The following is a 23,776-nucleotide window of genomic DNA, read 5'->3' as shown; positions in this document are numbered from 1 at the left end:
CCCGAAACAATACATATCAACCAATACAAGTGGAGACATTTGCTATTTTCAATTATTAATAATATTTGTATATTAATATTAATGACAGGAAGAGTGGCGTTACCTGAAACACAATTAACACTAGAATATTGAGACATTTACTATTTAGTAGCGTGGTATGGATACAATATTTACATGTCCTGCTATATTAATCGTAATGTATCTCTTCATATAAAGTTTCTTGTCCGTATATATGAGAATTTCCTTCATGCATCTATCCAAGTGTATCCAAATCTTCCACTATCCATGCACATCTAAAGTGCATCAATCCATTTCCAAGTATTATTAATACACTCTGTGAGTTTGTGACACTGATATTTTGAACCTTGATTAAAACAGATTAATTGTCACAAACAAAAGCAGGAACTGCTTACACTCAACTGATTTAAAAGTGAAATAAAATGTACTCCCAATCAAATAATGAAATCCAAGGCCACGAATACCAACCTGACCAACTGGTTAATGCCGATAAGCTGGTGGAAAACACAGAAACACTGTTACAGTTTTAAATTAAATAACAATCCCCAAAAGTAAGGAAAAAAAATGAAACTTATAGTACCCCACCACCCCAAAAAAAAAATGAAAAATCAATGGAAATTACAGACAATTAAGGGGAAAAAAACTCACCACTGACGTATAAACATGACAACGATGAACTGTAAATGAATTAAAAGGGTTGAATATGACACCTATATCAAAATTCAAAACCATATTTGTAGTTGAAAAACCGCACCTTCGGACCTGCTTCCAACTTTCATCCAATTTGAAACTAGCTTCTTCTGTCCCATGCATTCAACACTCTTTTAGAATGGCCAGTCTTAAGACTCTGGGCTTCCATCCTAGGCGTAACTTCACTTGGATAAATGTAGACATGAGAAAACCCTTTGCTCAAACCAATCATGGCTTCACACAGACATACACCTAGGAAGAAGCAAGCTGGAGACAACTACCAGCATGGTGATACAACGCTTTTTGATGGGACATCATTATACTTGATATTTTGACAACTTGTCCTTCACTGGAGGCTCTAATAAAGACATGCATTGTTCCCACGCTCCATTCCTGAGCATCTGTCCAAATATTTATGCAGATGCTGTTTTATTACATCCACGTATAGTTTCTAGTCATGTATGAATTGCTAATAAATGTAAAGATTTCATCCTGTTATCAATGCATGAACTTCAATTTCAAGATATTGACTTCCAATGGATAAGCCAGGCAGATTGATGGGTTTAGTAGGGCAGGTGGGCAAGAACAGTATATATGTTTCAACAACATCCAGGGAATCCCCTCTATGCAATTTTATACCACTACAGTAGAAAACCAGTTCAAAATCTTTAGCAGTGGCTGCTTGTCGATCAGCATAATTAAAATGGTAGGCAGGTCAAGGATTTAAAATTCAAATATAGACCATGTTTCAAACTGGTTCAAAGAAATTTTTCTACCAAAATTTTACTGATATTTCAAGATATAATCAAAACTTCAGAAATTTTTGGAACAATCTAAAAAGGAAACCATTCTTTTTTTTCAATATTTATCACTTCCAACTTTATTCTCTTGTATCCATTTCTTACATCTTATCTTTGCTGTTCCTTGTCATTATTTATATTTTCTCCTAAACATTGTCTTTCATTTACCCTCAGAATTGGAAAGAAACATCAAATGTTTTAAAATCTCAATGGGATTTTAATCCTTGCCACTATACCTGAAAAATTATTCCTTTATTAGATTGTTATGAGGCCATTTGGGGCCCTGCTAAACCATTTTTCGAATTCTTTCGTATAAAAGGAAGCCAAAAAAATTACTAGTCTATAGTCAAGCTATGAAATGCTACAAGCAGACTGCAGACATTCACAAGCAAAGATAACAACTGACCTGCTTATACCCATTTAACACATGACAAACTTCATTGTGTAGATCCTCACTCCTTATTTCCTGAATGCAAAAAGGGTAAAGATCAAGTCAAAAGGGGAAAGGATCTTAGTAGTGAATTGGTTCTGAGTTTAGGATTATTCCATTCTTACATGCCAACTTGCAATAGCTTTGCACATATAAACAAGTGAACTCAAAGCCCCAGTTGGATTTTCTCTAACCTGAAAAAGTTTGACAATAACCTTTAGAAAATGAAAATTTTGCAACTAATCTACTTAATCTTTTCTACCTTTAAAAAAATCATACCAAAGCACATAAACCACGGAAAGCATCCTGTTTCTCAATATCATCTCGTATCCTGAAACAATTTGATTGTTCTGAGAAACTTTTGACAGAAACAAGTCCATACAACTAGTATAACATATATTAACGAGTATATCTATTCTTTCCAAATATGAAATGTATCTTGGATATAAATCAACTGCTTTTCTGGGTAAACCAAATAAGAAAGCCTTAAATATTTCAATACTAGTCAGGACCCGTGTGATGCAAGGGCTTTTTTGTAGGAAATTGAGCAAGGAGTCTTATGTCATTCCTAATTGGGTTAAGTCAGACTAAATCCCTTTTTTTTTGTTGATCAGCAATTCAGACAAAATCCACCGCAAGCATTATTTTTGTGGTATGTATTGTTTGATAAAGCTGTATTAGTTTTCATTAAACTTTTATTTTTAATAATACTTATTAGGGTTGATTATACAATATTATGTATTGCACAAAATCTATTTTATACAATACATAATAGAAACTATTATATATAATATGTATTATAGGTGTCATATTATAATATTTATATGTAAACATAATATATAAAATAATATAGCATGCGCATTATCTATTGGGGGTGGGGTGGGTTGTGGGGGAGGGGGGGCAGGGCAGGATTCGGGGTGGGCTGGACAAATAGCACCCCACCCTGTCCACGGTCACCAAAGTTTGGGTTTCCCTGAAACCTGTCTTGAAACCGATCAACAGTAAAAAAACCTCCCCAATCAAGGCATGGCGAATCGGAGCCCTAGCAGGGTTGTCATCCTTACTTGGGCTATCAAATACATTATAGAAAAATAAAATTGAAAAGATAAAAGTCTGGTTGGTATCAGGTGAACCCCTATAGGGTTGGGTCAGGTTCGGAAACTATATATCAATAAGTTGGGTTCGAGTAGAAGCATTGCAGGATCGGGTTAGGGTGAAGGAAAACCTATGCTGAACCCAGCTTGTTGTATTTATTTTCCATTATTTTAAAATTAAATTTAAATCAATTTTAAACTACTAATTTTTTATTAAATTTTAATTTATTTAGTAAATTAATATTTAACAATTATTATTGTGTTAATAATTTTCTATTATGTTAATCATTTTTAAATGGAAATTAAATGAATAATTTTGTGAATTACTAATACTAGTTAACTAACTAATTAATTTTGCACGCTGTTATTGTTAATTGAGTTTAACATACAGTAGTACGGGTAATGCCAACACATGGAACCCATATTATGTTATACCCATAAATAGTTATCTCCCTCTAATTGACCCATATAAATGAATAGAAAGTAATTACAGGAGAAAACATGGATCAATTAGAGACTAGAGAGTGATTTTAGGAAGATTTAGGAGGGGTTTTAAAGGGGGGAGAGAGAGAGATTTTAGGAAGATTTTTAGGTAATTGGAAAGTGGGGACTAATAGGAGCAATGAGAGCCTTGCTGATGTGGCCTAATGAGAGGGCTGGTAAGGGGTAATAGAGAAAGGTTAGAGTGTGGAGGAAGTAGGAAAGGGGGAAGGGAGAAAGGAGAAGCATGCTGATGTGGACTACTTATGAAAATATATCAAGCGGGTCAAGTGGTACCAAGTCCAACATAAACTATTTTTGGGTTACATTTTAGGTAAATTTGTGTTAATTTTTATTATTTATTTTCATTTTTACTATTTTCATTACATTTTATTAATTATATTACCCTTAATTGCTATGCACAGGCCTTGTTAAGTGACAATTAGACAGGAGTCTTAGGACATTTCTAATTGGGCCAAGTCGAACCCTATCCATTAGTATTATTATTGGGTTATGTATTGTCAAATAAATTATAAAACAAAAAATCTAGAAGGGGTCAGGGAGAAGGAGAGCTACTTTTTTATTAATTTAAATTTAAAATATTGTTTTAATTAAATTATGTTTTTATTACATTGTATTAGTGTTTTAAAAGGCGTGGAAGGCATATGCCGAGAGGCGCCCCCAAAATGCCTTGAGGCATATGCCAGAGGCACTGACACCACTCAGGCGTACACCTCAAGTGCAAGCAAACACCTCGTACACTTTTTCATGAGGTGTGCTAGAGGCCTACGCCTCATGTAAAAAGACAAAAAAAAAAAAGAAACAAGAAAGAAAAAAAAATGAGAAAAAAAGGAAAGGAAAGGAAAAGAAAGGGAAGGGAATGAAAAAGAAAGAAAGAGAAGTAAAAAAAGAGAAAAAGAAATGGAAAGAAAAGGAAAGGGAAGGGCAGAAAAGATAAGGGGAAAGAAAGAGTGTTGGGGGCTAAGCCCCTGGATCCCTTGGCTGGGGCTTCACCCCCCCTCCCCCCTTTCAACTAGTGCTGTGCATCACCATCCTTCTTAATATAAAAGATTTTTGTTAAAAATATAGAAAGATGAGATCCTCTTTCCTCCACATCCCCCCCCCCACCTCTTAATGAGGCTTATGCCTCTTACATTCTAAACTATGCCTCACGCCACTAGGTGGTGGAATGCCTTGCATCACGCCACCACATTTTAAAACATTGCTCTGTATCAAATTTAACTAATAAAATCATTTTTACTATGTCTGTTAACAATTTTTTATTGTTTAATTATGTTATTTTTATTAATCATTTAATTTTTTTTTTATTTTATAAAATTATTTTACTAATTCCTGAGTAATTTAATAAAACTAAGTTATTATATTTATTTTAAGTATAAGTTAATTGTGTAAAGTAAGTTGCTGATTTTAATTCTCTTATTTGTATTTTTCTGTTACTTTTGATTTTCAATATTTTCTCAGTAAATATTACTTTTAATGTATTAAAATTTTCTGTTATTGTTTGTGAAACTTTCTCTTATTTTATCAATTAATTAAAAAAATAAGTTTCTAATATTTTTTGTTATTTTTTATGTTTTCAGAAAATTTCCCTTACTTTTCTGTTATCTTCCCTTAATTTCTTTTATTTGCTCTTTATATTTTCAGAATTGCATAACTAGGTCTAACCAGATTAGTCCAGTTCAGTATTACCAGTATGAACTGGTAACTGAAGCTAGCAGGTCGAATAGTTTTTAGGGATTCAAATAACCCGACCCATGAACTTTGCCTTCTCCTAGGAAATTAGCAAAGCTAGGGAAACAACCTAATCCAATCTTAAGTTCACAGCAATGGGGCTATAAGATAGGAAACTATTCATGTAGTAGTGAAATTTTCACATAATTTATAGACAAATTTTTTAGTGAATTTTAACAATTGTTTTTCAAAATATAGCAGAAAAGTACTTTTGAATAAATTAATATTTAAAAAACATGTTAATTAATAGTGTTTCTAATATTTATTTTCAAGACATTTTCTGAAAATTTATATAGCAAATTTGGCAGGCCAAACCAGATCAATCAAGATTTGTTCAAATTGGTAAACAAAATTTTGTATTTTCTAAACCCATCTTCTTGCTATAGTGTTTGCCAAATTTCAGCATCAATACAGATAGTGACGTGTGGGGCCCAAAACATCCCATGGAGAGAGAGAGAGAGAGAGAGAGAGAGAGATTTATAATGACAATGTTAAATATTATTTATAATTATAATAAGATTTTAAATTAATTAGTAATTTTTTCTTTACTTTTATTAATTGTCTTATTGTATTATCTATTTTTTTTCTAGTATTAGTATTTTAGATATTTTGTCCACATCTTATTTCAATATTTAAGTTTTAATTTAAACTTTTTTCAAAAAAAGTTTTAACTTAAACATTAATATTTTAATACATTGATGAAAAAATAAACACATGTATTTGCATAGTGGATAGAGAAAGATATGGAAATAGATAGAGAGATATAGGGGGAGGGAAAGAGGCAAACGGTTTAATGGACATGCGAAATAGAGAGAGAGAGAGAGAAAGAGAGAGAGAGGCAACCAAGGAGAAGCCTCGGTGGGGGAAGGGGAGAAATGAAAGTCCATCTAGCGTGGTCAGTTTTGTTTTAATATATACTAATAGATGAACTTCCCAACATCTTTTTTCAGAAATAACTGAACCTATTCCATTATTAATGAAATAAGAATGTGAAAATGGGATGAGAAAACACACAGAGAAGGTCTTCTTTTTGTAGCATGACCATAGTGTTGATCTTCCCGTGAACCACTTCCCAACAAAAGGCTCCTATTTTAGGTGGAATGGGTTTACACTAAACCTCTTTGAATGAATAAGTAACAAGGGGAGTTGAGGTAAAAAGAGACTTAAACAAGGAGGCACAAAAAGAAATGCCCTTTGGTTTGGGGGCCCAAATGCATTTATTTGGTTTAGACGGGTCCAAACACATACTATCAAGAAGCTTTAACAAACCAAAGAAAGCAATACATCACCCCTCAGACCAAGGAAACTAAAATCCCAATTATGACCCACAGGAAGTAAAGGAGCAATGGATTTCGAAGGAAACTCATTCTTGTGAAAAGACACAAAGTACTAAGAAAGGAAAATGTCCTTCAGAGAACACCCAACCCAAACATCCTCCCAGAAATAGATTGAATCACCAAAACAAACATCATACCTGATAAATTTGAGAAATTGATGAAGATTCAAGAATGCCATGAATAACCTTTTAAGGTGACAAGGTAGCCCAATAAGATACACCTGCATTCCAACCAGTACCCAACCTACCATGAAGATTGGCTACCACTACCTGCTAAAGTCTCTCTCTCTCTCTAATGGCCATCTCCATAACCATTTCCCTAAGAAAGCCACATTCTTCTTCTCTACATTACCTACCCCCAATCCACCTTCTTGTAAGCCCTTGCAAACAACCTCCCACCTAACTAGAAAATCTTACTTCCCTTCACTCAATTCCCACAAGAAGTAGCTCATCACTCTATCTTTCTTCCCCCTTCTGTAGAATCCTGAAAACTGATAGGTAATAAACTAGCAAATTTGCAAGCGTGGGTTTTATCAATGTAATTTTACGCCCCCTCCCCCCCCCCCCCCAAACGAAATATAATTCCTCTTCCAAACTGTCAATCTCTTTGCATACCACTCAAAGATTGGGTTTCCGAAGCTACTTTGTTTGGCATTTGCCCCTAGGGGGAAACCCCATTAGGTCAAGGGCCAACTGGTGGTGCAACTATCTAGAGTGATTGCTATAAAATCAATCTCCCCCTCCTGCAAATTGAGCCCTGAATACAACTCTTCTCAAGATTGATTTTCAAATTTGAGACCAATTCAAAGGTATCCTTCACAAAAAACTATTATACCATTAGAAACTAAGGTGGGTAATTGGAATGTCGTTTCTACTTACCCTTCAACCCCTAATCTCCTCCCTATCAACCTCGGATATTAATCTGCTATAAACATCAACCATATGGAGAACAGATTACCTTAAGCCTCTACACGCCAGAAAAAATCTCTAACCACCCCATTAACTAATATGGAGAAGTAACAAGATTTGATACACCCAAGCATCCAATCCGCTACATTCCATTTCCATCTTTCTAGATACCTCAAAGTACATCCATAAGGGTTGCAATAAAAACTGGTTCCTTCACCCTGAGAAGACAATAGAGATCTCGTAGAATACTGCACCACTTGGGAATAAACCAGGCCATGCTAAAGGAATTAAAAGATAACACTAAATTTGGGGGAAATTGGACTATGAACAAAAATGCACAATTACCCAATGTGCGTTCCACTTATGTAAGACAACAAATTTCCTGCACTATATCATATATTACAGGTGCTTATCTTGTTATGTAACACCTCCAACAAAAAAGCATCAATTCTTGGTGGATCTAAGGAATCATTCAAGCTTTAGTATCGAGGAACCACTACATCAACAATTGATTTTCTTTTCCTTTTTTCTAAAAGCAACAATGAGATCTTAGTATGATGAAAAGGAGGGGTGGAACCCAAAACGATTAATACCATTAGTAAAACAACCTGAAGAGCAACCCAACAAGTATTTAGGATACCCTTAGTAATTCAAACATTAAAATCACAAACATAACTATTTGTGGATAACTTACTGTATGCTTATATTGGAAGATAATGGCATCAACTATCCCTTCATTATTAGTGGAAACAAGGCTTGGGGAAACCAATAAAAAGGAAAATGAACTTTTCATACATGGACAAAGAAGTACACCACGGTTGCATAAAGTGATCCATATGAGGTGAAACAAGATCTGGACAGACCCATGCAAGCCTACCAAGAGTAATGGCACTATTTTCTACAAGCGATTTGTTGAGACCCTGGCATCAATAACCATGAAAATGATAAGAACATTCAGGAAGAATAGATACTAACTGATGCAACAACAGAAGAGTTATTACCTCTGCATTTTTAAGAATTGGAACTAGGCATTCAACAACTCTCAATGCAATAGGAGATATTTCTTGCTGAACCTGAAATTTGGGAGTAATGAAAATGCTCAAAAACTATTACTGTCATACTAATTAAGACTCCAAAATTAACCCCATGCAGATGATTAAACTTCACATTAAAAACATGTAAATATAACTATATAAGTCTCATAACATGAATGAATGTAAATTATTCTCAAAGTCCTTTTTCCATAACAAAAACATTTTTCTTATAAAAATAATTAAATAAATATAAAGGATGAGAATTTACAACTTACAATTCCATTTTCTGGCATCACATGTAACACAAAGGAAATTTTGCTTCCTAATTTGCTCCTCATAAAATCTTTAAGCAAAAGTAAAGCAGAATAGTACTTGGTGATGTAAGAAAGGTGTTTGGAAATGTAATGAGTTGTACATTTCTGCTTATCTTCCTCACAGCAATGTGTAGGTCAAGGTCTGGGAAGGAATGTAATGGAGATGGTGTAGGACCAATCCTCTCTTCAGTGATTGGAAGCACCTGAGACCACAACTGGAGGTGGGGGAACAACCTGTGCATACCTTTTTCTTTGCCTCCAATGAAAAAGGAGGGCTTGCAGGAGGAGGAGAAAGAACAGGAATTGGAGAGCTGGGAAGAGAAGAGGACCCCTTTACGGGAATAGAAGGGACTATAGAGGGCTCAACAAAAAGGTTCAACACAACTACACAAGGTTCAAAGCAATGTTTTAAAACACAGAGGCCTAACGCAAGGCATTCCACTACCTAGAGATGTCAGGCGCAGTTCAAAACGTAAGAGGCGTAAGCCTCCTTAAGAGGATGGGGGATCTCATTTTTCCTTTATTTTTAATAAAAATCTAATAAAGATGCATAGTACAAAAAACAAATTGGGCTGCTACATGGAAAAGGGGGGCGGGGGGATCTGGGGGCGAAGCCCCCTAGCCAAAGGGGCCGGGGGCAGACCACTTTCTTTCCCCTTATCTTTTCTTCCCTTCCCTTTCCTTTTCTCTTTTATTTTTTCTTCTCTTTCTTTTTTTCTTTCTTTTGAGAAAAGTTAACTGAATCCATTAAGAAAAAAGAGGGATACACAAAGAGGGTGTACAAAGAAAACAAACAAACGGGGATCAAACCCATGAAAGTTACACAGGAGAGATCTTATTAGAGTACAGCACTTCTAAAAGAGCACCTAATTTTGCTAACCCGTCTGCAAAAGCGTTAAAATCCCTTGGAATCCAGCACAGATGAGCGTTTATATTTTCCAGTAGGTCCCTTGCTTCTTCTCTTTCTTTCTTTTTCTTTCCCTTCCCTTTCTTTTCTTTTCCTTTCCTTTTTTTCTTTTTTTTTTTCTTTTTCTTTAGTCTTTTTATATGAGGTGTGCATGAGGCATAAGCCTCTAGCACGCCTCATGAAAAAGCACATGAGGCATATGCCTCAGAGGTATTAGCGCTTCTGGCATATGCCTCATGAAAAAGCACATGGACACACTAGGAAACGTATATAAATCTTAAACAATATATAGGGGCAAACTGGAAATTGTTGAAAATAATGGAAGAAGTAAAATGTGTATTTAAATATACAAACCCATAACACCTGTTTTTATTTTTGAAGTTTAGCTAGAGAGTTATTGGGCCCAAGGCCCATTAGTTTACGTTTTGTTTAAGTTTTTACCTGTGTTTTAGAATAGACGACTTACTAAGGGTATACTTGTCATTGTATCCATTTTTAATTATGAGTATATAAGAAAGTTAAAGGGGTGTCCAAATTAGATATTTTGGCTTCTCCCCATTCTGTTCAACCTTTCTCTTCTTCTCTTCTCTGCTCAAATTTTTCCTTTCTTCTTTTTATCACAAATTTCAAACTGGATCAGATTTATTAAACTTTCAACTTGGTACCAGAGCAACTTTAGGGATTTTCTGAACTATTTCATCATGCAACCCTAGATCAGCCGACTGCATGATCAGTTAAAGACCTGATCAAGGACTTTAAGAGTGCCCGGTTTTTGGATTTTTTCTTTTTTTTTGTGGATCTAGAATACCTTGTAGCAGGTCTAGGGTTTATCACCAAAATCAGGAAGAACTGGAGAAAGGGAAAGAATTCTGATTGCAGGACTCTTCAACCTTGACCTAGGAAGTGGCACACCATTTTTTTTTTTACGTTTCTAGATGTTTTTTGAAGAGGATGGTTCAAGTCCCCAATTTTCTAGAGGTCTTTGGTGGGAGCGGCAACCTCTTCTCTTCCTTCTACCTACTACCACGGAGAAGGGAATCTTGGTGGGAGGGGCTTCTAGGATACTTGGAAGCTATTTGAGGTTTCTAAAGGGGATAATTTTTTTTTTCCATCTCCAATTGATTTCCTGACCTATTATGGGAATTATGAAGGGTTATGGAGTTGAATACAAGTCTACAAGTGAATTGAAACCAAGTGGAGGAGGTGGTAGTGGCCCCTTCGGGGCAGGGACCATCACTATAGTCAAGTTGGATAGTACAAACTACTTAGAATGGTCACAATCTACAATGATGGTCATTGGAGCTCGTGGAAAATTGGGGTATGTCACTAGTGAAGAGAAGAAACCCGAGACTAACTACTCCCATTGGGTATAGGAGAACTACATGATAATGACCTGGTTGTGCAATTCCATGTTACCCCATATAAGTAAGAATTTTCTATGAACTAACACAACTAAGGAGATTTGGGATGGAGTAGAAAAAACTTATTCACAAAGTGAGAATTGTGCTAGAGCCTACCAGTTGAGAAACGAGGTGATTGCTACTAGGCAGGGAGATAATTCTGTTGCAATTTATTTTTTATCCCTCAAAACCTTATGCCAAGAAATAGATCAATTGGAGAACATGGTTTGAGAAAGTAGCAAAGACGCAACAACTTATAAGAAGCTGGTAGAGAATAGGGTATTTGAGTTTTAGCAAGACTCAACCCTGAATATGACATTGCATGATAGCATATTCTTTCCCAAGACAGTGTAACTCTCTCTCAACCATATGCTTTTGTGTCTAGAGAGGAGAGTAGTAAGAATGTGATGATGAGAAACCCAAGCCTTGAGGACAAGAATGACTTGATTTGTGACTACTGTTAAAAACCCATGCATACTAGAGATACCTGCTAGAAGCTTTACACATACCTTATACTGAGTCGGCTCAAAAAGAAGAAGAGAAATGTGAATATGGCAGTGATTGGTGATTTATCAAGACTACTTACTACTTCTCTAGAGTCTGTTGTAGCAGCTACAGTTAGGGACAAGTTAGAGAGATATGAGCAATTTCTGAGTTAGAGGGATACAACCAGTTGCAGCTCATCATCAGGTGGATCAGAAGGTAGTTATTCTACTTCGCTTGCACATATAGGTAGTTCACATGCCACTACAAATTATGCATCCACTACAAAGTAAGGGGGGACCTCCCATCAGAAGCCTCAAAACATATGACCAATGTTTCCACTATCTTTTCCTCATACCACCTTTGCTCTGGTACAGATAGAGATTCCACAACTGATGGATCACATGTTCCCATTGCTAGGAAAGGGTCTGTCAAGATAACCGATAGGATTACCTTGCCTTTTGTACTTCATGTCCCTATACTGAGCACTAATCTTTCATCTGTTAGTAGTTTGACAAAGATTTTGAATTTTTTAGTGATTTTTTCTCCTGGTCATTATGTTTTGCGAGATTTGGAACCAAAGAGGACGATTAGGAGTGGTCGTGAAGTGAATGGAATCTATTTTCTTGATGTGCCTCCCAGTCATCAAAGTTATCATGTTAGTAGGAATAATGAGTCAGAGTTAGTGGGTCGGATTATGCTTTGGCTCATAAGGGAGAAAGTTGCTTTAGGGGAAGTATGCTTGCCATTTATTGCTTCAGAAGAGTAGTTGGATGATGTTTTGACCAAAGGTGTTCCAAAAGGAAAGCCGACACACTATATAAGCAAGCTCGGTATGATTGACATCTATGCTCAGCTTGAGGGGAGTGTAGAGAGACTAGGCCGAATGGGCCCTAATATTTCTTTTATGTTTAAGTAATGTTATATTCATTTTATGTGTTAATGGGCATGTTAACCTCTTTTTAAGTTCTTTTAAGTTACTGCTTTGCTGGCCGCCCACTTAAAGGACAGACTTGTAATTAGCATTATTAATTTAGTTAAATAAAAGATTAGTGAAGGGAGAAAGAGAACCATCAAACTCTTTTCTTTCCCTTCTTCTATTCTGCTATAACCTTTCTTTCTCTCTCACTTTTTCCTATTTCTTTTATCAGTTTTATATCAGATTTGAAGGACAAACTCACATCTTGGTATAAGTGCTATAACCCTATCGCTCGAAAGACGTTTGTTTGTTCTAATGTCACATTTTTTTAGTCAATGTCATTCTTCTCAAGTCTTGAATCCTTATGTACCTTCCTCTTCTAGTTGATGATCCCATTCCGGTTGTTCCTATTGTGACTGAGCATTCTCCTTCAATGCAAATTCATACTGAACGACCACCGATCCAACATGTGTATACTCATCAACAGACACTGGCACCTCCTCCAACTACTATCTCATCAACAGATCCTATAGTTGCTCCTACCCCAGTGTTGCCTACTCCTTCTGACCTTGATCTTCCCATTGTGTTGTGGAAGGGTAAATGTAGTTATACGTTACATCCCATATCCAATTATGTTTCTATCTCTCACATTTCCTCTTCACATCGCTAGTTTGTTTCTCTGTTGTCCTCTATATTTATACCTAGGGATGTCTAGGATGCTCTTACATCAATAGGGTGGTGTCAAGCTATGAAGGAGGGACTCTCTGCACTTCAACACAATCACATGTAGGAGCTCACCACTCTTCCTCTAGGTAAGCATGTTGTAGGTTGTAAATGGGTGTATATTGTTAAATATTTGCCAAATGGTAGTGTGAAGTCGTTAAAAGCCCAACTGGTTGCTAAGGGTTATTCTCAGTTATATGGAATGGATTATGTGGAAACCATCTCTCCCGTGGCCAATATTGGTTCAATTCGTATCTTGATTTCATTAGAGGTTATATACAATTGGCCATTGTTTCAACTTGACATTAAAAATGCCATCTTCAATGGTGATCTTCTTGAGGAAGTTTACATGGAGCAACTACCAAAGTTTGATGCTTAGGGGGGGGATGGTAAGGTGTGTAAGCTCAAGAAGGAAATTTATGGGCTAAAATAGTCTCCTCGTGTGTGGTTTGGTAAGTTAAGTGAAGTACTTAAAAACTTTGGAATGAAACAATATCAAGTTGACCACTCGGTGTTCAACTATAATTCTGAAGCTAGGAAGATTTTACTAGTGGTTTATGTGGATGACATAGTCATAACTAGTAGTGACAGACTGAGGATTGATAGGCAAAAGGCTTTTCTACAAGATCATTTCCAAACAAAAGATCTTGGTAAGTTGAAGTATTTCTTGAACCCCATGGAACCAAATGTTGAGCAATGATGCGGGTACTGAAATGTTTGATGATCCTGAAAGACATAGACGGTTAGTGGGAAAGCTGAACTACCTAACCATTACCAGACCAGATATATCCTTTGATGTCAATATGGTGATCCAATTTATGCAAAACCCCGGGAGTCCCTCATTGGGATGTGATTCTTAGATTTGTGTGGTATTTGAAGGGAGCTCCAAATCGTGGGTTTTTGTACAAGACAGGAGGAAGTCTTGAAATAGTTGGGTATACAAATGCATATTGGGAAGGTTCAGTGTCTAACAAGAGATCCACTACAAGTTATTGCACATTTCTTGAAAGAAATCTGGTGACATAGAAGAGTAAGAAAATTGTTGTGGCATGTAGTAGTGTGTAAGCTAAACACAAGGCCATGGCACATACTACATGTGAGTAGTATGGTTGAAAAATCTTCTGAAGAAAGTTGGATCATCGATGAGCAAACCTATGAGATTGTACTGTGACAACCAAGCTGCAACCCACATCTCATCTAATCCAGTTTTTCATGAGAGGACAAAACACATAGAGGTTGGTTGCCATTTTGTAAGGGGAAAAGTCCTCACAGGAGTGATAAGCACAAGGCATGTGAGTTTAGGTGATCAGTGAGCAAACTTGTCTATAAAAAGGCTAAGTTCAGGAAGAGTGAACTATATATGTAACAAGCTGGGATTATATGACATATATTCTCCAGCTTGAGGGGGAGTGTTAAGTCAGCTGAGTAGGGGTAGCTTTGTCTTTTCATTATATTTTAAGTTGTGCTTTGTCAATTCTATTTTGTTTTAAGTTACATGTCCCATACTTAAGTAAGAGCATATTAGACATTGTAAACTTCTATCTTTCCAAATTAAAATTCAATTGATAAATTATAGGGATTATATCAATTTCAATTTTTTCCTTTTCCATTTAGCGATTATTTAAGTGGACGTGTTCAGCAGACAGAATTTATAGTTTACCAACAGCATGGCCTGTGATGGAAGGACTTAAGCAATAAAGGATATCCTACCTTAACTGCCAATTCTCCAATTGCCCAACAAGCATTATTTGCTACTGAAACAAATTCTCTCATCTCTTGAGTACGCTGTGCAGAGATTACGATGGTCAGACTACAAAGAAAAGTTGTATCCAAACAGAAATAAAGAATGAATGAAAAGGATTCATACTTACCAGTTGATCAGCTGCAACATTAAGAAATTCTGACAAACGAGGACGCAAATGAACAGGACAAACCTGGCAATAAAACATGATAGAACAAAGATAAACTACACATGAACAAACTAATCAAGCTAACAAAACCATGAGACCATTATATAAGAAATCATCAAATGTTCTAACACACCCTTGTAAGGTCCCCAAGAAGAGCAAGGGAACTTTGACGAACATCAGAAGCATCATCCATGCAGCATTGAAGAAGCAGGTCCCTTAAGTTGCTTTGTGCAACCTAAAAAAGAAGGCTGCATCAGAATGCATGACAAATTCTTTATTGTAAAGGTAGAAGAAAATCACAACCATACAGCAACTTTACCTTGTAGGTAAAAATTATTTATTAACAGAATAATGAATTTGAGAATTTATGAACTGGATAAAGGCATAGCCCAGGACTACATATTCAAGCCTAAAATGGTAAACAAAATATCTGGAAGTGATTTTAATTTTTAAGTATCTTCCTAAACTGTGCAAAGACAAATCTTAATTAAAAGAGAGCCAATGGATGGACGGTAGATTCTACAGTATGCCTTCAAATCATTTGTTATTCTACCAGTTCAAACAAGAGAGAGCACAAGAGTTTAGGGGTGGCAATAGAATAGATCAACCCCTACTCCCAAAGAGCCTTTTTTATATTAAAAAATGTATAATTACAGGAAAGCCATTACAGGGCTGAAAGAAGGAAAATAAGAAAGAATAAGAGAAAAATACAAGATACAACAGGGACTATTATGATACAATACACCAAAACTCTCCACACTCCCCCTCAAACTCTCTACATAAACATCTATATTCAATTAATTAAGCCCGCTAACTAAGGTAAAAGCAAATTCCTTCCATAACCATCATTATATCATCTTCAAGTTAATTGCCTTAAAACACTTGAGCACCTATACTCTCCCACTGGATCAACCATCAAAGGTCATCCATAAACAATGTCAGTCAGTTCACTCTATCCTCAGCCAAACTATACAAGGCACTTACATAGGGTCTCTGTGGCACCAGATAGCGAAAGATACCTCAAGTTTCAGTAGAGTACAGAGAGACTTAATTCACTTTCAAGGTCATAAGTTTCTGATTTTTCCCTTGAAAATTATATAAATGAACTAGCTAAACAAGACAATGTGTTTTCTATAGCTATTTATCAAAAAAACAAAAAAGTATTTTTTACAGCTGCTGTGCAATTGTGATTTTACCTAAGACTTAATTTACTTTCAAGGTCAAAAAATTCTGATTTTTCTTTTTTGAATGAAATAAAGTTCTTATTTTTCCCTTGAAAATGATATCAATAAACTAGATAAGCTAGACAATGTGTTTCTTACATTTTTCTTTTTTGAATGAAATAAAGTTCGTATTTTTCCCTTGAAAATGATACTAATAAACTAGCTAAGCTAGACACTGTGTTTCCTACAGCTGGTGTGGAATTTTGATTTTACCTAAGAAAGGAGAAAATAGAGATTGATAAATACAAACAAGTTGTGATCATTCATGGAGAGAGAGAGACGAGAGAGAGAGAGAGAGAGAGAGAGAGAGAGAGAGAGAAGAGAAGAGAGAAAAGAGGAGAAGAGGAAGATATGATTGAGAGACACGAACAAAAAAACTATTCTGGCTGCCACCAGTTTAGTTATTTATATTAACTTAATATAAAAGGAATGGGAGATTACAAGTATTCCCCTGGTGGCACTCTCTAGTAACAAAGCAAAGAAAGAAAGAAACTAACTGGCTGACAGCACACTAACAGCAACTGTAAAATAACAGTTAAATCCTCACAATACTCCCCCTCAAGCTGGGCTGAATATGTCTATCATGCCTAGCTTGTCACATAACTCATTGTGCCGCAAGTATGGAAGTCCTTTTGTGAGAACATCAGTGAGTTGTTCCTTGAAGTTGACATAAGGGATGCAAATTTCTCTTTTTTCCATTTTTTCCCTTATGAAGTGTTTGTCCACCTCAATGTGCTTGGTCCTCTCAGGTAGGACAGGGTTGCTGGCGATGTTTTTGTCACAGTAAAGAGACACAGGATTATGAACAACAACTCCAAGCTCCCCTAGAAGATTTTTTAGCCAAAGGACTTTAGCCACCCCATGTGCCATAGCTCTATATTCAGCTTCAGCACTTGACCTTGCGACCACACTTTGTTTCTTGCTTTTCCAAGTCACTAGGTTTCCTCCCACAAATGTGCAATACCCACTTGTGGACTTTCTATCATCCACAGCACCTGCCCAATCAGCATCTGTAAAAACTTCCATCTTTAGGTGATTATGTTTACTAAATAGTAGACCTGTTAAGGGATACTTTTTTAAGTATCTAAGAACTCTCTTTACTGCTTCCATGTGTGGTTTCTTAGGAGAGTGCATGAATTGGCTTAGAACCCCAACTGAAGAGGCAATGTATGGACGGGTCATGGACAAATAAATCAACTTTCCCACTAACCTTTGGAATTGTTTCACATCTTTTAGAGGTTCACCATCAGATTCACCCAACATGTGATCAACATCCACGGGAGTATCTACTGGCCTTGCGCCTAATTTGCCTATGTCTTGTAATAGATCAAGGGTGTATTTCCTTTGAGAAATGAAGATACCTCTTTCTGAGCGGGCAAATTCAATTCAAAGGAAATACTTCAGGGGACCTAAATCTTTCACTTCAAATTTAGATGCAAGGAATTATTTCAATTCTTGTATTTCTGAACTCCAATTTCCTGTAATGATGATATCATCCACATACACTATCAATACAGCAACCTGTTCCTGACATCTCTTCACAAAGAGTGTGTGATCAGACTGACATTGTTTGAAGCCTACCTGCTGAACTGCCATGTGAAACTTACTGAACCAAGCTCTAGGAGATTGTTTTAAACCATAAAGAGACTTTCTCAACTTGCACACCTTATTTTCACTTCCTTGGCACAGAATCCATGGGGTTGAACCATGTATACTTCCTCCTCTAGGTCACCATTTAAAAAAGCATTCTTTATGTCCAGTTGATGCAATTCCCAGTCAAGGTTAGCAGCTAATGACAAGAGAACCCTAATTGAGTTCATCTTAAGTACTGGAGCAAAAGTCTCATCATAGTCAACCCCGTACACTTGAGTGTACCCATTGACTATTAATCTTGCATTGTACCTTTCAACTGTCTTGTCTGTCTTGTGTTTAACGGTAAACACCCACTTACACCCCACTGAGTCTTTCCCCCTTGGAAGATCCATCAATTCCCAAGTTTGATTTTTATGAAGGGCATTAATCTCCTCCTTCATAGCATCTGTCCATTCAGGGCATTTTAAGGCTTCTACAACATTTCTAGGAATAGGGATGCAATCAACTGTTGATAGAATGGGGTGTTTTGTAGTGCATAACCTGACTCCCTTTCTTTGAGCAATAGGAATGTCAAGGTCATCCACAGTAGGTGTAGGAGTATCAGTAGGTGCAATAGGGTTTGGACTTACCTCCTGGGAGTCTAACAGTGTCGGTTGCTCAATGCTTGGCTACTCCACATCTCTATCACATTGCTGATCTCTACGGCGTGTACATTGGAAAACACAAAAGGGAGCAAGGTCCGGAATAGAAGGAAGAGAGACTTGGCGGACCTGAACCTGCTTCTCCTCTTCCACACTACTACTCTCCCCCTGAGGAGAAGTAAGGAAAGACGATTCAGACTCAAAGAATGACACATCCATAGACACAAAAAACTTATGACTAACGGGATCAAAGCACCAATATCCTTTTTGAGAGGAGGGATACTCCAGAAAGATACAAGGAATGGACCGAGGGTCTAACTTACCTTAAGAAGGAGACAAATCATGGACAAAGGCACGACAACCAAAAACTCTCATGGGAATGGAAAATAAAGGGAACTGAGGGAACAACAACTGATGAAGGGCCATGCAGTTCAGCACTCTGGAGGGCATGCGATTGATGACATAAGTAGTTGCAAGTATAGCATCCACCCAAAACCTTTTTGGAACATTCATGTGTAACGTCATCCCGTGAACTACCTCAAGGAGGTGTCTGTTTTTTCTTTCTGCAACACCATTTTGTTGTAGTATTCTTGCGCATGAGCTTCTGTGAATAGATCCGTGGGAGGCAAAGAACTCATTGAGCTCACCATGGAAATATTCTTTTGCATTGTCTGATTGGAAGATCTGTATTTCAACATGGAATTGCGTAAATACCATCCTCTGGAAGTCTTTCACAATCTTTGGAACTTCGTCTCTACTACGCATAGGGAAAACCCATGTATAGCGAGAGAAGTCATCGATCAATGTGATAAAGTACTTGTATCCACCCTCAGATATTATAGTAGTAGGCCCCCATACATCAGAATACACAACATGAAAAGGAACACTTGATCTTTTATTATTTGAGCGAAAAGTTGTTCTACATTGTTTGCTCAACTAACACATTTGACACTGGAACTCTGACACTGAACATGACTTAAATAAAACCGAAAACAAAGACTTTACTATTTCAAAAGAAACATGACCTAACCAACTATGCCACAAAAAAAATTTGACTCTTATTTGATTGACTATATGACTCTGAGGATGACATCGAGAGACCAGCTTTGCTGTCAGAACGTAGAGACCATCCACTAGGCTCCCTCTACCAATCGTCCTCCCAGAAGTTAAATCCTTAAAAACACATGGACCAGGAAAAAAGGTTACACCACAGTTTAAAGAGTTTGTGATACTACTGATTGAAAGCAAATTTATAGGAAGTTGAGGGACATGCAATACACAATTCAGGTTAAGGCCATAGGGAAGAGATATTGATCCTTGGCCTGCAATAAAGGAGAATGATCCATCTGCAAGCCTCACTTTATCCCTTCCTGACAAAAGGCTATAAGTCTGAAACAAGTTCGGCTTGCCAGTCATGTGGTTAGAGGCCCCTGAGTCAATGATCCAAGGGGAATCAGTGGTAGTAGTGACATGGAATGCAAAAGCCACATTACCTAATGTAGATGCAAATGAAGTAGGAGTACCAGTGACTGAACTATCCATCTATCGCAAAGCCCTACCATATGACTCCAAGTGATCTCTGAAGGAATTCATGATATCTTCCTTGGGGTCAGAATTAGTAAGGTGGTCCCGAGTAGTACCAGCAACATGAGTATCTTGGGTTACCACATGTGTTGCATTATGTGTTGTGTTCGTCTTCTTCTGACCTTGCCCTTTACCCTGTTCTTGGTTCTCCACTGCCCACTTGGGTTTCTTGTGAATGTCCCAATATGTGTCACGTGTATGTCGTGAGCACCGATAGTGGGTACAAAACAACTTCTCTTTATCATCAGCCTTCTTGGTGTCACTTTTCTTCCCCATGTTGTTATTACTCATTGCAGTCAATGCAACTTGTTGCTCCCCCTCGGTTGTAACCATCACACTCCGCCTACTTTCTTCAAATTGAACAAGGGCATATACCTCGTAAACCGACGACAACTCTTTACTTCCTAAGATCTGAACTCTCAAGAGTTCATAGACAGGGTTCAGTCCCAACAAGAAGGCAAACACACGCTGTTGAGAAACCAGCTTCTTGTAGGCCTAGGAATCATCATCATGTTTCCACTCTATATCCTGATAATGATCCAATTCTTTCCATATGGAAGCAAGGGCTGAATAATAGGTAGCCAAACTACGATTCCCTGTTTACTGGTTGAGGATTCAGCTTGCAACTGATAAACCTTGGCATAATGCCTTTGCTCAGAATAGGTGGTTTTGGCTTGTTCCCAAATCTCACTAGCGGTGTTTGCCCACATAAAGTTCTTCTTCACATCAGGTTCCATGGCTGCGAGGAGCCAAGACATCACCATACTGTTTTCTTGGTCCCACCTATCATGTTCAGTTGTCTCACTCTTGGGTTCTTTCACCCTCCCATTTATGTAACCAACTTTTCCCCTTGTTGTTACATAAAGTTTTACACTTTTAGCCCACTCTAGATAGTTTAGACCATTTAAAGGGGTAATGGGCATGGGAAACATCATGTTTTCACTTCCCATACCAGCACGGGTTGGTGTAACCCCCGATGAAGTTGAATCATAGTTTGCCATAGAGTACTGCTGAATCAGACCAAATCCCACACAACTACACAACAGCCACAATCAGAATACCAACCCCCAAGAAATTTACTTCTGGAATGTGGAAAAACAAAGAACTGCCAAAATCAACTCAGTGATGGTTCAGCCATTAAAACAGCCCAGTAATCAGTCCAGCACCAGCCGTTAGAATAGTATACTAGCATTTTGACTACAGCACATGCAATCTAACAGTCCAGCATCTAAACGAAGGTATAAAACCAAAAAAGTAAGGCCTTCACACCATTAGCCATAGAAAAACTCAAGAACAAATACCCTGTCCAGCACCTGTATGAAGGTGCCAACCCAGAAATTAACTTCACAGCATCGAACAGATAAGGAAGGGAGTCTTTACTGCATCGCCCTTCTTCTGCTAGAGTCTCCTTGATGTTACGACCAAGGAAGAACCCAAAGGAAGAGCCGCAAGTGGCCTGCTAGGGTTTCTCTGTCTTCCACGTCCAAGAAATCAAAGAAGAAAGAGGACGAAGCAGGTTCAGATGGGAGAAACAGGTTTTTATAGCCCAGAACCAGGCTCTGATACCATGTAATCATCCATGGAGAGAGAGAGACGAGAGAGAGAGAGATAGAAGAGAAGAGAAGAGAAGAGAGAAAAGAGGAGAAGAGGAAGATATGATTGAGAGACATGAACAAAAAAACTATTCTGGCTGCCGCCAGTTTAATTATTTATATTAACTTAATATAAAAGGAATGGGAGATTACAAGTATGCCCCCAGTGGCACTCCCTAGTAACAAACTAATAAGAAAGAAAGAAACTAACTGGCTGACAGCATCTTAAGCTGACAGCACACTAACAGCAACTGTAAAATAACAATTAAATAATCCTCACAACACAAGTAAAATAGAAATTTTACCTTAATGAAATGGAAAGACAACATTATAATAAGTTCCAAAACTGTCATGTGCGGTGCCCCCACTCCATTAATTTTAATAGTAATGTAATACAAAGCAAGAAAGAGATTAACCCACCCCTAATTATGAATAATAACAAGAGAAAGATTTTCTGTAACTTCCTATACCATTTTGCATCCCTGTCACAGTGCCACTCTTCAACTTCTAAGTGGTCTATCTCCTTTCATAATGATGTAAAGATGAGAAGTACATAGATACAAGCAACTCCCCCTAGCGAAGACTTTTCACTTCCCTTCTTAGCTACTATACTCTTAGCAATCTTCTCCACCAAAGAGTATGTTCATGATAGTACATCCCAAATCTCCTTAGATGTATCCAGAAACCAAAACTCCAAGCAATATGTAGTTGCACTGATGCCACAAGCCAACAAATCAACATGAGATTCTCCTGCTCCCACTTAGAATGCTTAGGATCAAGACTGGGATCCTTTACCTCCCCAGTAAAGTAACCCATTTATCCCTACCGCCAATGGAGAGTTTAATAGAGCATGCCTACTTTAGGTAGTCAGTACCCTCCAACATAGCAATTGTTATCACTAAATCACTATTGTCCCCAAGACCCATAGACACAAAACCAGGTCTTAGTTTTCTTATCTTCCTAATTCATAGCCATGCTTCAGTCAAGTTTGGAATCCCCCTACTTCACAAAAAGGTGCTCCACACCATACTCCAGAGGTTCCCACTATATTGACTAATATATTTCATTTATATCATGGGACTTGACAAATAACTTGAATGGCTAACTTAATGAGTCCTATTATCCTGACCCCACAACCAATAAATAGAAAACAAGAAAAACACCCTTGTTGGCCAAAAGTTAAAATGACAAAAAGGAAGTCCATTTGTTGACAAATTAATTCCTCCATCATCAAAACCTAAGTCCAAAATATTCAAAAAAAAATTGTTTTGGAACAGTTAAAAATACAACTTAAATTCAATTAGGCACATAAGAGAAATATAACAAAAGGGAGTACCAAACTCTCTATCCCACTCCCAAGACCTTCTGCAAGTCCTGAAAGCAAGTCCAAAGAACAAACAATGAACTCTTTATCATATTGAACCCCAGCTGACAAAGGATCAACCTGCAAAGAAAGACCCAATTATAAGGGTTGTTTTCAATAGAGAATTGACAATGTCCAAGTCATAAATGTATAAAAAGAGGTTTCTCTTAACAAGCAACAAATAAACTCCATAAATCCGTAATAATACTATAAATGATGCCATTAATTGCAAATAAAAGACTAATGATAACAACTTTCAAATTTTTTGTAAGACAGCAAGAAAGAAAGCATCTACATATTTTCCTTCTATTTAGACAGAGAAGAAACAATTTTTTTTCTTGAAGATAAATAAAGAAGAAACTTTTATTGCTAAAAAAGTGCAAATACAAAATAACCAGGTCACAAGAGGTCACCCCAACCAAACAAAATCTGAAGCAAAAAGAGAGACCTAAAAAAATAAGAAACTTCATAGAACAAAAATGAAAGACACCAGCTCTCCTTTACGAATTCAGAGAACACAAAAATCAGCACTGAAGTCTTCTTTCTTCAGTCCTTGAAATTCAGGAAGCACCAATAGCTGA

The 23,776-nt window shown here is 37.0% G+C and overlaps 1 protein-coding gene across 5 annotated transcripts in view; it reads right to left on the bottom strand.

The window, feature by feature from the left end:
- Positions 1-341: 341 nt before the first annotated feature.
- Positions 342-23,776, bottom strand: part of LOC148852461 (transportin-1-like) — a 101,241-nt gene continuing 77,806 nt past the window's right edge. For 3 of the 5 annotated variants that reach the window (XM_088945224.1, XM_088945225.1, XM_088945223.1), the window contains 10 exons: positions 23,169-23,276; positions 15,333-15,434; positions 15,161-15,223; positions 15,000-15,074; positions 8,511-8,582; positions 8,305-8,429; positions 2,218-2,269; positions 2,064-2,132; positions 1,915-1,974; positions 342-1,109 (listed from right to left, as the gene is read on the bottom strand). In XM_088945224.1, coding sequence (XP_088801350.1) covers positions 1,026-1,109; positions 1,915-1,974; positions 2,064-2,132; positions 2,218-2,269; positions 8,305-8,429; positions 8,511-8,582; positions 15,000-15,074; positions 15,161-15,223; positions 15,333-15,434; positions 23,169-23,276 — 810 coding nt within the window. In that variant the 3' untranslated portion in view covers positions 342-1,025. The remainder of the gene's footprint in view (positions 1,110-1,914; positions 1,975-2,063; positions 2,133-2,217; positions 2,270-8,304; positions 8,430-8,510; positions 8,583-14,999; positions 15,075-15,160; positions 15,224-15,332; positions 15,435-23,168; positions 23,277-23,776) is intronic. The other 2 variants (XR_016099342.1, XR_016099343.1) reach the window with 2 other exon arrangements.

The sequence above is a fragment of the Nelumbo lutea genome, chromosome 5, assembly GCF_056320005.1.
Source record: "Nelumbo lutea isolate HS-2025 chromosome 5, American lotus-T2T, whole genome shotgun sequence".
Classification (NCBI taxonomy): domain Eukaryota; kingdom Viridiplantae; phylum Streptophyta; class Magnoliopsida; order Proteales; family Nelumbonaceae; genus Nelumbo; species Nelumbo lutea.
This window is presented reverse-complemented; position numbering and strand designations above follow the sequence as displayed.